This window comes from Anser cygnoides, chromosome 5 (genome assembly GCF_040182565.1).
Source record: "Anser cygnoides isolate HZ-2024a breed goose chromosome 5, Taihu_goose_T2T_genome, whole genome shotgun sequence".
In the NCBI taxonomy this organism is placed as follows: Eukaryota; Metazoa; Chordata; class Aves; order Anseriformes; family Anatidae; genus Anser; species Anser cygnoides.
Window position 1 is genome coordinate 56,609,984 of NC_089877.1, and position 13,287 is coordinate 56,623,270.

Below are 13,287 nucleotides of genomic sequence, written 5' to 3' on the forward strand. Positions count from 1 at the left end.
GAAAGCAACTAGAATGTACAGCTTTCCTACTGAGATGGTGGTTTTAAAAGCTGAACGGCAGTGGAAGGTAAAGAAAGGTTTTTTAGAGATTGACCATATAGCTAAGCTTCAAGATCTTTTGTTTTGTTTGTTTTGCTTTGGGAATTAACATACCTGTACTTGTGAAATCAAGCAATTTCAAATCAGTTTTTCCTTCCTTGTGGAAATTCAGCACTGAACTCAAAGCAGGGTTAGGATTTTCACATGGTACTCCCCTACCAGGGTGACAGTAAGGATGCGGGTGATTTATATGAACTGTGTGGATCTCCTGCTCAGACTGTGGACACTTGCAAGATGGCAGTATATGCATTCTGCAGTGAGCATCAGAACGAGAAGACGAATATTGGTGTCAATTTAAGAGGATTTACTTCCAAAGGAAGCAGGAGTGTCCTTTTTCATTTACGTCTGATTTTCATGAGGTACAGGTGAGTGCGTATAACATGTTCAGAAATGTTGATCTTTTCAAGTGTACTTACATTGTTGTAGGCATCTGAGCTACCTATTTCTAAAGCTTGCTCGTGTATTTTACGTGAGCTTTTGCTTACAGTGCAGGCATACAGAGAGTTGACAGTAAAACGCGAATGTGATTGCTGCTGATGGCAAGTCTTAGAATTATTGAAGCTAATACTCTTGTGCAGCAGCTAATACAATTCAGTGGCAGTGCTACAGGATGAGGAGTATACAAGAGGGGAAGTCTGTGATACTTGGGAACTTCCAGAGGACATACCAGCGCTTCTGTAGACAACAGCTTTTTATGCTTGCTAGGTGGATGCTTTCAACAAAAGAATGCAAATGGTAACAAAGTGAGCCTAGGAACAGATGTTTCGTAATACTGTGTTGTAAATGTTCCTATCACAGATGAGAATTGAAACAGAAAGGACTTGCACTCTTCTCTGTGCACATGTGCAAGACAACAAGTTCAACTCAAAACTTGTCATGCTGCTAAAGGCATTCAGTGAAGACAATAGAATTATTATCAGTTTGTCTTCATTTTGTTGCTGCCAGATTTTTATTAAAGTAATTTTACTACTTTTCAGTTTATTTGAACTGAGATGGTCCTTATTTTTTCAGCTATAGCAATATAGATATTATGATTGCTTGACAACTATAAATCTAGTCACTTAGATCTTCCAGCATAGTATTGCTTTATTCCTTTTTTTAATCTCATAATAAGTATTGATGTGCAGTCAACTATAGCTGGCTATCTTTTGGTAGAAGTTTTCTCAGTTCAGAATCATTTCAGCAGCTAATTTTAATATAGTCTGAACTAGTCCTTGTCTGAAGCAGATGAAAATCTACTGTAAGCTGTTCTGAAACATACAGAGATGATGCTTTACTGCTATAATACCTGCTATAAAGAAAAGTGTATATGGCTATAGACTAGTGTAAATTTTTCTATGGCATTTCTTTTGTTCTTTATAGTTTCTCCAAGTACAAGAAGAATGATCTACACTTCATAGTATATGCACCACTGCTTGATTAATGCAACATGATAGTGGAAAAATTGGCCAAAATTGCTAAGTATCCTGAGGTACTGGAAATGGTCTCCAGTTCTTATTCTCATTTATTTAGTGCTGGGGGTGAACAGGAGTTGTTTTGTATACTTAAACTTTCTGTGGATTAGCAACATACAGAATTGGAATCAAAAGGAACTTTGGGGCTAGCGAGGCTGTTAGTGCTGGCAGGTATTTACAGAAGGACCTTTGACGTTTTCTTGCTCTGCAGTAGTTCCTTCTTATATCCTCTTACTTTATAACTTGTGGAGGTGTACACTGCAGAGGAGTGGCTGCAATGTGGGTTTCTCTCTTTCTGTCAGGCAGAGATGTGATGCAGGAATTTTTCTTGATTCAAGCAGGAGTGGAGCAGTGTACAGGAATCTTGACTATGTGGTCCAGGTTTCCAGGTTATTAGATGGAAGAATATGGGTATCCCCTGAGAAGCAATCCGGACTGTTTTATTTATGCAATTCTGAATTGCGGCAGTGACTACTTAAACATCAACTAGTGGTTAGAAAAACAAAACCCTCTAGCTAGACACATCCATTATGGAGGATTATACTAAACACTCTAACAATTGCAATTAAACATAACTTTTAAAAGCTCCAGCAAATCTAGAACCCAGCTAGTTGTTAAAAGTACAAACTGATACTATCAGCTACAGTATGCTCCATTTCCTCGGTGGGGCAGATCACATGCACGTGCTTTATTAACTCGCTGGCATTTGCTCCCTTTTCCTAGTTGTATGCCTGGATGATTTTTATTTCTTTTTTCTAAAGCCTTTTTTTAAAAAAAAAAAGTCAGTAGTTTATCCTGCTAGCAGTCTCCAGGGTTCTGCAGTCATGAGTCCTCTGACTCATGCTGCAGGGTGCTCATGTGTCCTGTTTGCTTTCTTCTGGTTTTATTTTAGTTCTTGATGCCAAGCCATTTATGTTACCTTGCCTAAAGCTATATACAGCCTGTACCTTTGCCAGTGCCTACAGCCTACTGCTAGATTGTACTCTTGACTACCAGGATCTGTTGCAAACTCAAACCTAGAAGCTTCTCCTTACTGAGTCATTTGAGTGTTGCTCTATACTAACTGTCTCAATTGGTTAGAAAAAAAATAAAATCACAATAATTCTTCTGAGTATTTCAAGCAGAATGCCTGTTGTCTTCCAGTCTAAAGACCTAACATTTTGTTTTGGACTAGGAAGGGTTTTAGGACCATAATAGGATTCAGCTAGGACCTGTAAGAAAGTTAGTTTACATGTCTTAAGCTGCAGTAAGGGCTGAGAGATGAAAGTGTTGAACTAGGTCAATATTAGGTGTGATATGATGTGTTGAAAGAAATTTGTTTGTGGTGGTTTTTTTTTTTTGATACCAATTGCAGTTTCTGTAAGGAGCTGCTGGCTATTAGCTTGGTTTAGAATGTAATTGGTTGTGTTGAATTTCACAGAATTTGTTGGCCCACTTGCTCAGCCTGTCCAGGTCCCTCTAAATGGTAGCACAACTGTCCGCTGAATCAGCCATTCCCAGGGTTGGGTCGTCTGCCAGCTTGTTGAGGGTGCACTCTGCCCGATCGTCTGGTTCGTTAATGAAGATGTTGAGCAGTATTGGTGCCGTTAGCGACCACTGGGGTACATAACTAGGGACCGGACTCCAGCTGGACATTGTGCAGCTGATGCCAACCCTTGGAACTTGGCAGTTCAGTTTTCAGTGTCTCTTTGCTTACCTAGCATCCTCACTTTGTCTATGAGAGTGCTCAGGAGGACAGTGTCAAAAGACATAGTAAAATAAAAATAGCATCCACAGTAGAAGGCAATCAGGTTGATCAAGCATGATACATGGAATACATGGAAGGGAATATTTTTTGTGTAACGAGTCAGCCATTCACAGAGATGATTTACATAAGGCCAAAGCTCTCTTAGTTACTTAATTCATGAAAAAGAATTATTGTGTTTATGGTCCAAAGATGTATAGAGATTTTTTTTGAAGGTTTCATTATTTTTGAGGTATGATGTAGTTAGTTTACAGTAGTCATGGTGATTGTTTAACATAATACATGTTAACCAGAGCTTCTGGGATGACTGCAGGAAGCATATTTGCTGGGTTTGTTCTTCTGACAGTTTTCAGCTGTCTTGTACTTACATAAATCACTTACTGAGATGCAACAAAAGTTGACATCTTGGAACAACTAAAACACTCATTTAAATTCTTACATTTTTCTCAGAACCGAAGACAATTTTACTTACGTTATTGTGTAGTAGTTTGGGTAACAAACACTTTTGCTTCTATTTTCATTTAGCATATACTTCATTGTTATTATCTTACAAGTCTACAATTTTACAGATTTGTGGTATTTTCTTAGGGTAAAAAGCCAAAGTTAACCAGAAGTACAGGTAAGAATTTAGTATGCTTTTCCCGTTGAAAACGTTGCATCTTCCCTTAGCAACAGAAAGACTGTCAAAGCATGAGCAGCTTGGTATGAGATGAAGCCACTAGACTTAGGGACTTCTCCAGAGCAGTCGGTTTGTGTGTATCACACCCCACTTCTAAATCACTGGGTTGTACACATAGAGATGACCGTAATTATAGTTAGAGTCCAGCTGAACAACTAATATCTTTCTTCCCAGAATTTAGCAGTCTGCCATTTTGCCATTGTGTTAGGCAGGTGGGAGTAGCTAAGGTTGTATTTTTGTTTCTATGTACCCGGGGTACAAGAAGGCAATTGTTTTGGAAGATACAGATTTCACATTTACATATCCGAACGAAAGGCCAAGTCCTAGTTCTGCTGAGGAATGACTGTTACTTGCCTCAATTGAATATCCAGAGTATGATTTTGTATTATATGCTGTTTCGTGTACAGTGAATGACATGAAATGTGCTCACATTTTCATTGGTGAAGACTGTGATTGTTGTGTTATTACTGCATTTTTGGAATATCTTAAGGCTACAGAATAAGTCGTAATGGTACACAATGCCGCATTAGAATTATAGAATCACAGAATCACTAAGGTCGGAAAAGACCTCCAAGAACATCTGCTCCAACCACCCCCCTACCACCAAGGCCACCCACTAAACCATGTCCCTAAGCACCACATCCAACCTCTCCTTGAACACCCCCAGGGACGGTGACTCCACCACCTCCCTGGGCAACCCGTCCCGATGCCTGACTGCTCTTCTTGAGGAGAAATGTCTCCTCATTTCCAACCTGAACCTCCCCTGGCACAACTGGAGGCCATTCCCTCTAGTCCTATCACTAGTTACCTGTGAGAAGAGGCCGACCCCCAGCTCCCCACACCTTCCTTTCTGGTAATTGTGGAGAGCAGTGAGGTCTCCCCTGGGCCTCCTCTTCTCCAGACTAAACAACCCCGTTCCCTCAGCCGCTCCTCACAGGACTTGTGGTCCAGGCCCTTCACCAGCTTCATAGCCCTTCACTGGGCACATTCAACAGCTATACAAATGCACGTTGTATTGTACTCTAATGATTTTTTACGTGTACTTTTTCTTTATTGATAGGTGGCCAAATGCAAGTATTTCTCAATCTATTCATCAGTTCATATCAAATCATACTTTTAAGTGTTCTAAATAGTAACGTCGTTTATTTTTCTGTTTGACAGCACCCATTTACTTTATTTAGGCTATTGAGCACCCCTCAGGTATTAATGACTTCTAGTGCATCGAAGCTGACAAACTAGAAATATCTGTCCTCAAATGATCATTCTGCTGAACTATCCTGACTCCTGAGCTTTTTGCTGTTGGGCTTCTGCTATGTTGTCAAGATGGAGATGATAGAACTCTTTGTGCTGTATCTTGTGAAGGACATTTAAAACTGTTCAAGTATGAAGCAACAGGTTGTGTCAAAGACAGATATGGTGCTACTCCGCTGAGGAATACAGTTCAGCTAACTTGTATAAAGGCAAAATGGGGGATTTTTTATTTCCCCTACAAGACTGCAGTACAGAGAATAAATTGACAAGATACATTTTTCAGTTTCGGCTTGTCACAGGTCACTATAGTTACTGAAAACCAGAAGGAGGCGGCGGATCAATGGCATTGCCCGCTACAGGTACAGTAGTTTCAAATAAGTTGTATATATTCTTTGGCCAATTAAAAGATTCTGTAAAGAAGATAGCAGCTTTGTCTCCAAATCAATTTAACATAAACTAAAGCTTTTAATGATTTGCCATAGTTCTAGGAACCTATAATATGTTACGTGATTCCTTTGTGAAAGTGAATGACATTGACGGGGCAACTCAGCTGTTAGTTTTGCCTTTCTGGACAGCACAGTCCAGACCTACAAGATTCTCTTGCTGTTGTCCCCTTTTTCATTAAAGCAAACAAACAAAGCAAAAACAAACAAAAACAACACTGCTTACAAACTCGAAACTTGGGTTTTGTTTGTTTGTTGTAAATAATCATTTTGTTGAGCTACTGAAAGTGTTGAAATAAATTCTTGGAAGGGAAGGTTCTAAGTTTGCTTTGCCACCCTGTTAGGTAATATTCTGTCAGTTGTGGCATTTCAGAGAAATGCATCTGTTGAAACACTTGGAGCACCCAAATTTTTTTTCCCCTATTGTCAGCATCTTTAAGTTTGGGTGTTATTCCTCTGTATTCTTCAAATTGTTTCTGTGGAACTGGTTCCTAGTCATCCATCCTCCACTAATATATTTGTACAATGAATCATCATTTGTATGCTATTTTACAATTTACTTTAGACCACTTCTCCAATCCAGGAATATCATTCAGAATTATGTATCCCAACATAAAAAGTGATTATCAGATGTATGCAGATAACAAGATACAGTTTCAATTTTCAAATAGAATATATTTCATTTGGAAATAATTTAAAAAAAAAAACAAAACACACAAAACACACCTGTAAATAAATAATGCTGCGTGATTTTATTTTTTAATTGGAAAGGAACATTACCAATTTTTCACACCAAAAATGTTTTCAGAAGTTGATTATTCTGTAAAACAAGGTGTTGAGATTCTGAACAACTCTAGTAATCATACTCAAATTGAACTTTAATTCTGTTAAAAGGAAGGTGTGTTGTATTATTCCTTTCCAAGTCAGAGCTTTAAATTTTGTGAATTGGGTTTCTGGTCTCTTATCAGAGATGTGAAAGCATTATATAACATATATAACATACTATTCACAATTTTATAGATTCTTTTGATTGTATCTGAGCACCTACAGAACAGACAAAATCATATGCTCTTTCTAGGAGGAGTCCCTCAAAACCTAAAATGATTTCACTGTGGAGTTTTAAACTAATTATTCTTTCCCTGTGACTTTTCCTAGATTACTCTGAGTAGCATTGTAAAAGGAAAAATACAATGATTAAAAAAACCCTTTGAGATCTGTGTTAGAAACAAATGAGTAAAATGAAGTATGTTGTTCTGTGATTACGATACGTAACTAGAACTAGCTATACAATTTTCATTCTTCTGGAGAAAAAAAAGGTTTCTTGCAGGAGAACCAAAATACTTGTTAATATGGAAAGTTCTGCAGTGGATATCCTAGTCAGGATCACAGTGAGGGCTGCAATGACAACATCACCATGGGTGCCTACTGTAGGCCACCTCCTGAAGGGTGGGAAGACCCCCTACGGCTGCTGGGAGGACAACGCGGAGGGAGGGGACAAAGCTATCCAGGAGTCATTATGGATGTCAGGGCAATACTTTCTAGACACAGTCTGGCAGAAGATAAATAATGAATACGTTTTGCTTTACTCTAGCTGTAATGTTATGTCTGATGTGCTTATACGTGCGTCTGATAAGTAAAGCAATACAATTGCATTTAAGGTGAATCATTTCATACTAAGACAGCTTTTCCTGAAAACAACAGAAGTAGTTGTAGTAGTTCAACTTGTCCTATTCTTCTTGTCCTATTCTCCAGCAACTTTTGTAAAGTGAAGGTGTCAATCCAATGGACTCCTCTTCCAACATAAACTGTTCTGTTTGATTTTTTTTTTTAGAAACAGACCTCACAAATGAAGGCATGTTTACTTATACTACAGGAGCCAGAACTATGCAGTGACATTTTCAACCATGTTATTTCTTTCTAAGAATAAAGATGGTGAGAATATGGAAGGAGAAAAAGAAAAAAAAAAAAAGGCAAACCCTAAATTCTTATCGGTACCAGCATTTGTGCAAGCAAGGATGTCAGATCTGTGAAATGGCAGTGTGTATAAATGCTATTTCTGTTAGAATACTAAGTCACAGAAATGGGAAATGTAAGAAATGGCTCGGACTATCCCTTAATACATATTTTACCTTGAAATTGGGTTAAAGTTTATTCAAAAGTTGCAGCACAGGGCACAAATGAAGTGCATATGAACCAGAGCCAAAAGAAAAAAAAAAAAACCAAACTCACCAGTTTTATAGAGGAAGCATGTTCTTCCTTTGGCTTACTGGATAACTCAGGCACTTACGCTAAATGTTTTGCCCCACCAGTATCCATGCAGTAACTCATTCTCAGCCTCATGCTCTCTGCTTCTCAGCAGTTATTGTCCTACTTCCTCATTGTCATTAGTCCCTTTGCCAGTTTTGCTCTGTAGTTGGCCAGTAGTAAAGGAACATTGTGACAACAGGCTTGAAGACCTAGCATCTTTCCTTGAAAACAGCTTCAGCCTCCTCATCCTTGATCTCCTACACCTGGTCCTCAAGAGAAACTACCCTATACCTCACGAACACGAGTCTTAGAACTAAAACCGGTATGTGAGGTAAACACCAATACAGGACTTGATACAGTTAATTTTGTTTTATGTCAGATTCATCTGCCCCCCACCCATTCCCATAGCTAACATCTTCATCTTGGTTGAAGTTGTTGGAAGGGTTGGACTTTGTGCTTAGGGACATGGTTTAGTGGGTGACGTTGGTAGTAGAGTGATGGTTGGACCAGATGATCTTGGAGGTCTTTTCTAACCTCAGTGATTCTGTGATTCACTAATCTTCCACACTCTGCAAGCTACACATCTCTAGCTTTTTTTCTGTAACATACATCTGTTAGCGCCTTTTTCATCACACCTTCCCCGCTCCTTTCCTTGCAAAATTGACAGAATTGACCAGAAGATACTACGCCATAAACATTTCAGCTTTGCTCCATCTATTTTGATGACACTAGCAATTCTACTACAGCATTAGCATCGCTGGGGTATTGGCAATAATACTGCTTCTGTTTCTCAGGGAGCACTGAAATGAGGTACATGAGTATATCCTGTCACTCTTTCCTAAATCTTTTTTTTTTCCCTCTGCATCAGCAGATGAAGTATCCCTACAGCATGGGAAAGGTCCATTCAGGGATCATGGTATTCAGCTCCTGGCAATAACCCCTCTTTGCAGATATGGCTACTGCCAGCAGAGAGATGATTGTTATCAAAAAAAACAGACAAATCTGCAGATCAGTTAGCTTCCGAGGGTGAAGCCATAAGCTTCATCTTCCTCTTTGTTCTTGTTTGTTTCTAAGAAGTCCCAGCTCCACAGAAAGAGGTAGTATCTTCATAGGCGTCACCTGGGCAGGCTTGAGAAGTGGGCCCACGTGAACCTAATGAGGTTCAATAAGTCCAAATGCACGGTGCTGCACCTGGGGTGGGTCAATCCGGGACATGAGCACAGAGGGGGAGAAGAACTCATTGAGAGCAGCCCTGCAGAGAAGGACTTGGGGGTTCTGATGGATCAAAAGCTCAACATGAGCCAGCAGTGTGTGTTTGCAGCCCAGAAGGCCAACTGCATCCTGGGCTGCATCAACAGAGGGGTGGCCAGCAGGTGGAGGGAGGTGATTGTCCCCCTCTACTCTGCCCTTGTCAGGCCCCAGCTGCAGTCCTGCAGGTCTCCTCCCCGCGGGGGTGACCCCCAGCCCCGCTCCCCTCGGGGCCAGCACCCTGCCCTTCCGCAGGACACCTGCGCTGCCCCCACAGCCCCTCGGAGCACGACGCGGCCCGGCAGCGGCTCTCCCGGCCCCTCAGCGGGGCTCTCCCCGCCTCCCCGCACGCCCCACCCCGCTGCCTGCCCGGCCGCCGGGGGCGGGAAGGGGCGGCCCCCGCACCGCCCCTATAACTCCGCTTGTGGCCGGCCGGCCGGGGAGGTAGCGGTTCCTCACAGCCGGGATGCAGCGACCGCTGGGCAGAGCCCTGACCGCCCCCCAGCCCCAGGAGCCCCCCCCGGCCCCCGCCGGCGGCTGCAAGGCCTCCACCGAGGCGCGGGTGCTGGTCATCAACACGGGCGGCACCATCGGCATGGTGCAGGACGTCAAGGGTGAGGGGGGCCGGGGGGAAGCGGGGCGGCGGAGCCCTGGGTACCGGGGGGGTCGGTGGGTGCCGCCCCTCGGGAAGGGATGGAGGTTTTGGGGTGTGTGGCGGAACCAGCCGGGCTTGGTGGGGTGCCCCAGCTGCCCCCTTGGGTGTAATGGTTTGTGAGCGGGGGCTGAGGCTGGCGCTTTTGTAACTAACAGCCTTGCTTTTAGCCGCTCTTCCTGGCGCGCGTTGTAGTTCAGCATCCCGTGTTTTCTCGTAGCTACTCAGAGCAGCATCAGAAGGATGTTCTCCTTCTGCTAATCCCGTCTTCGTATCAGTGGGTTATTTCGGCAGCCCGGCTGGTAGGTGTCCTGACAAGGAAGCCTCACAGCTGGTTACAGCAGGTTTTGGCAGAGAGCAACGTGTCTCCTGAAGCATGAGTCCTTTCTCTTTACCCCCTCACGCACTGAAAATGAAACCAACGTGATTTTACTAGGCACACGGCCTTTTTTTAGTCCCAGGAGAGTAACCGTCCCAGGCTGTCTGGTGAGCATGTGCCTCTCATTCCTACCAGGAAGAGCGTGGCTTGTTGTGGGTGGCAGCCACGTCAAGGATTTTCAAGTGGTGACCTGAAACACACAGCTGATGTGAGTGTGGCAGCCAGCATCCTGCCAAGTGTCATGCCAAGTAAGATCAGGCACAGCATCTGTGCTTACCTGCCCCTGGGCAGGCTCCTGCTGCTCTCCTTCCAGCTCTTGATTTCCTTCAAGAAATCATTGAAGGGTCCTGCTTTACCTTACTGAGGCAGACAGACTTTTCTTGAAGAAAAGGTTAGGCATGCCAGCTCCCCTCCCCCAGCTGAGAAATGCTTGAATCCAAAACGGAAGCCTGAGATGTCTTGATAGACATATTGCCCGGATTTTACCTGAAAGCTTCATAAGTATATGCTTTATGTTTTCAGGTGCCCCTAAATATAAACGGGCAGGTGTGCTAATTCACCTGACAACACCCCCCCCCCCCCCACGAGTGGCATCTAAGTACTGCTAGAACCTTAGTCAGCAGGCACAGATCCCAAGGGATACCAGAAGGACCAGCCGAGTAGCGTGTCTGGGGAAAAGAACAGCTTTCGGCCAGATCTGACCTCCTGGAGGGCTGCATATTTACAAGCAATGGCATAAAGGGAAAGGGGGTGATGTATAGTTGGGAGAGATGAGGACGGAGAGAATGGAAGCAGTTTGATTTGGATGAACATCCATTCAGTTTTCTTCTTTACTTCATAGGCAGTGGAGCATCCCAGGGCTTACAGAGTCTGTAAGTTTCTAGTTTCAGAAATGGGGGTGCTTCTCTTACCTGCTACAGAATTTCAAGCCCTTGGTTGAGATAACATTTCGGTTACTCATTTGTAGGATTAAAACGCTTGGGGCTTCACCTCAGAGTTTTCTACGCTAAATTTGTTTTTAATGCATATCCTGCATTAGAAGATGGTGGTTGACTGATCTTTATTGTACAGAAGATGTGTTAAGGGGTTGTTCTGCTTTGTTTTTTATGGCTGTCGTAATTGTATTTAATCTATCAAATGAGCCTGAAGTATGACAATTCAAAGAAAAATACGTCTGCATTTCAAATGGCATGTAGTCACTTTCCTCTGTCTGCGTTGCATACACTGAAATCATTTCCTACTTCTATTGTAGGAAACTTCCCAAACTTCTTTTTAAAGAAAATAAAAACGACGTCTCATTCTTTTATAAACGACCTGCATAACCTCTTCTGATCTTGTGTACCTTTTTGATTTTGCTTAACAAGTGTCAATCATTAAAGCATGTGCAAACAACGTAGCAGTTATGATCCAATGACTGGCTACATTCTGATGAGGTTTTCACCCTGCTTTTTGTACACAGATCGAGCAGCAGAGCAGCTGGAGTACCTCTTTAAGAATGTTTGGCAGTCCTTAGTGTCCAGGCAGAAACTGGTGAAAGGGCCTGGGAAAGGCAGCATGCTTAAAAAGTTGAATAAATAAATAAAAAGCAATGCTTGTTTCTTTTATTAACCAATGGACAGAAAGCACCTGTTTACAACCATACCTTAAACTGTAAGTGTTTTATTTCAAGCAAGGTAAACAGGAGTGGCTTCCTTGAGCACCATGAAACCTTTTATAGCTGCAACTGCTCGAACTGTAGGATGCAAGCTGATTCTACCAAACTAATTTCCATCTAGGTTTACAACCTTTTCTTTCCACTTGCTGGGGAAGATGTCTGACATGTCTTGGAGTTTTTGAACTTACTGTACGTCTAGAGCCTACCTCTGCAGGAGTCTTTCACAGGCAGTAGATGGTCTCTTTCTGTTTCAGCGAGGTGACAGCTCATTTGCAGACTCTCCAAGCATTCATGTTTTGCTGTCAAATAAGCCCTTTCAGTGCATGTTTTAAATTTCTTCCTTCCACTTCCTTTCTCCTACAATAGCTTCTTTTGGGTTATCAATAGTTTAGTTCAGAAAGTACTGCGCTCTTTAGCGAGGTTATTGTGAGACTAATCCCTGCATTAACACCTTCAGGAAGGTGTTTTCTTCAGACTCGTGTGTGGGCTCTGTTTCACAGCTTTTACCTGAAATACTGAGGGGGGAAAAACACCCAACAAACACAAGTAGAGTTAAGTTAAATCCCCTTAGAAGGATTGCGTGGAATAGTCTCTCAGTTAATTAGTTGTCCTTCCTAGACATAGGAGACTGCCAAAGGACTGACTGCTGTTGTCCAAATGGGCTGTATGCAACCCTTTTCTAATTGAAACCTGTAGGCATTGCTTCTGAAAGTGCCTGGCACTGCATAATAAAAACTAAATAAAATAAATTTGTTGGAGAACACTCTGCTGCTCTGACTTTACAAAGCACGTTTTATAAATGTCACTGCTTTGGGGATCTAGCACCATAGATTCATATGCTCTTTGTCTTGATATTCCTATAGGAATAAAACTGGTTTGGTGAAGTCCTTTGTATTCCTACTGACAGAGAAATTTGTTAGGCTTCGGGGTGATGCCCTGTAATCTGAAGTACAGTACGCTTCTTCCCCCCAGCTGCTGTGGTTTCTTGTGTGCAGAGCCCCACAGACACAGTTGCATTAGAATTTTTCAGCTTCCCATTCTCTGCTGCAGCACAGGCTGTAGGATATCTTGATCAGTAAGTAGCTATAGCCATATTATCTTTACTACTGGAGTGAAAAGCAGAGTCCTTGGCTGTAGGTGAGACAGAACCATACTTATTCTCCTCAGCCACAGTTACGTGTTTGCTGTTCTGCCTTCGTGCATCTGCTTTGTGATGCAAGGGTTGGCCAGCTAGAGAGGCAAGGACAGAAGCTGATGAGAGATACTGGGACAAGTTGCACATCCTGCCTCTTCTCTGCAAGGGTGAAGTTGCTTCAAATACTTGGTTAATGAGTTTGGCTCACAGAAGATGTTTTCCATGCCTAATAAAGTCAAAGTGTTCTTAAAACAGTTGTGTTTGAGTTCCCCTGCTTTTGCTTTTTGAAGCAGAAACCACTG

General features: G+C 42.4%; 1 protein-coding gene across 2 annotated transcripts in view; it reads left to right on the plus strand.

The window, feature by feature from the left end:
- The first annotated feature begins 9,558 nt into the window (after positions 1 to 9,558).
- Positions 9,559 to 13,287, plus strand: part of ASPG (asparaginase) — a 45,568-nt gene continuing 41,839 nt past the window's right edge. The window contains exon 1 of one of the 2 annotated variants that reach the window (XM_066998417.1): positions 9,559 to 9,779. In XM_066998417.1, coding sequence (XP_066854518.1) covers positions 9,632 to 9,779 — 148 coding nt within the window. In that variant the 5' untranslated portion in view covers positions 9,559 to 9,631. The remainder of the gene's footprint in view (positions 9,780 to 13,287) is intronic. The other variant, XM_048069859.2, reaches the window with a different exon arrangement.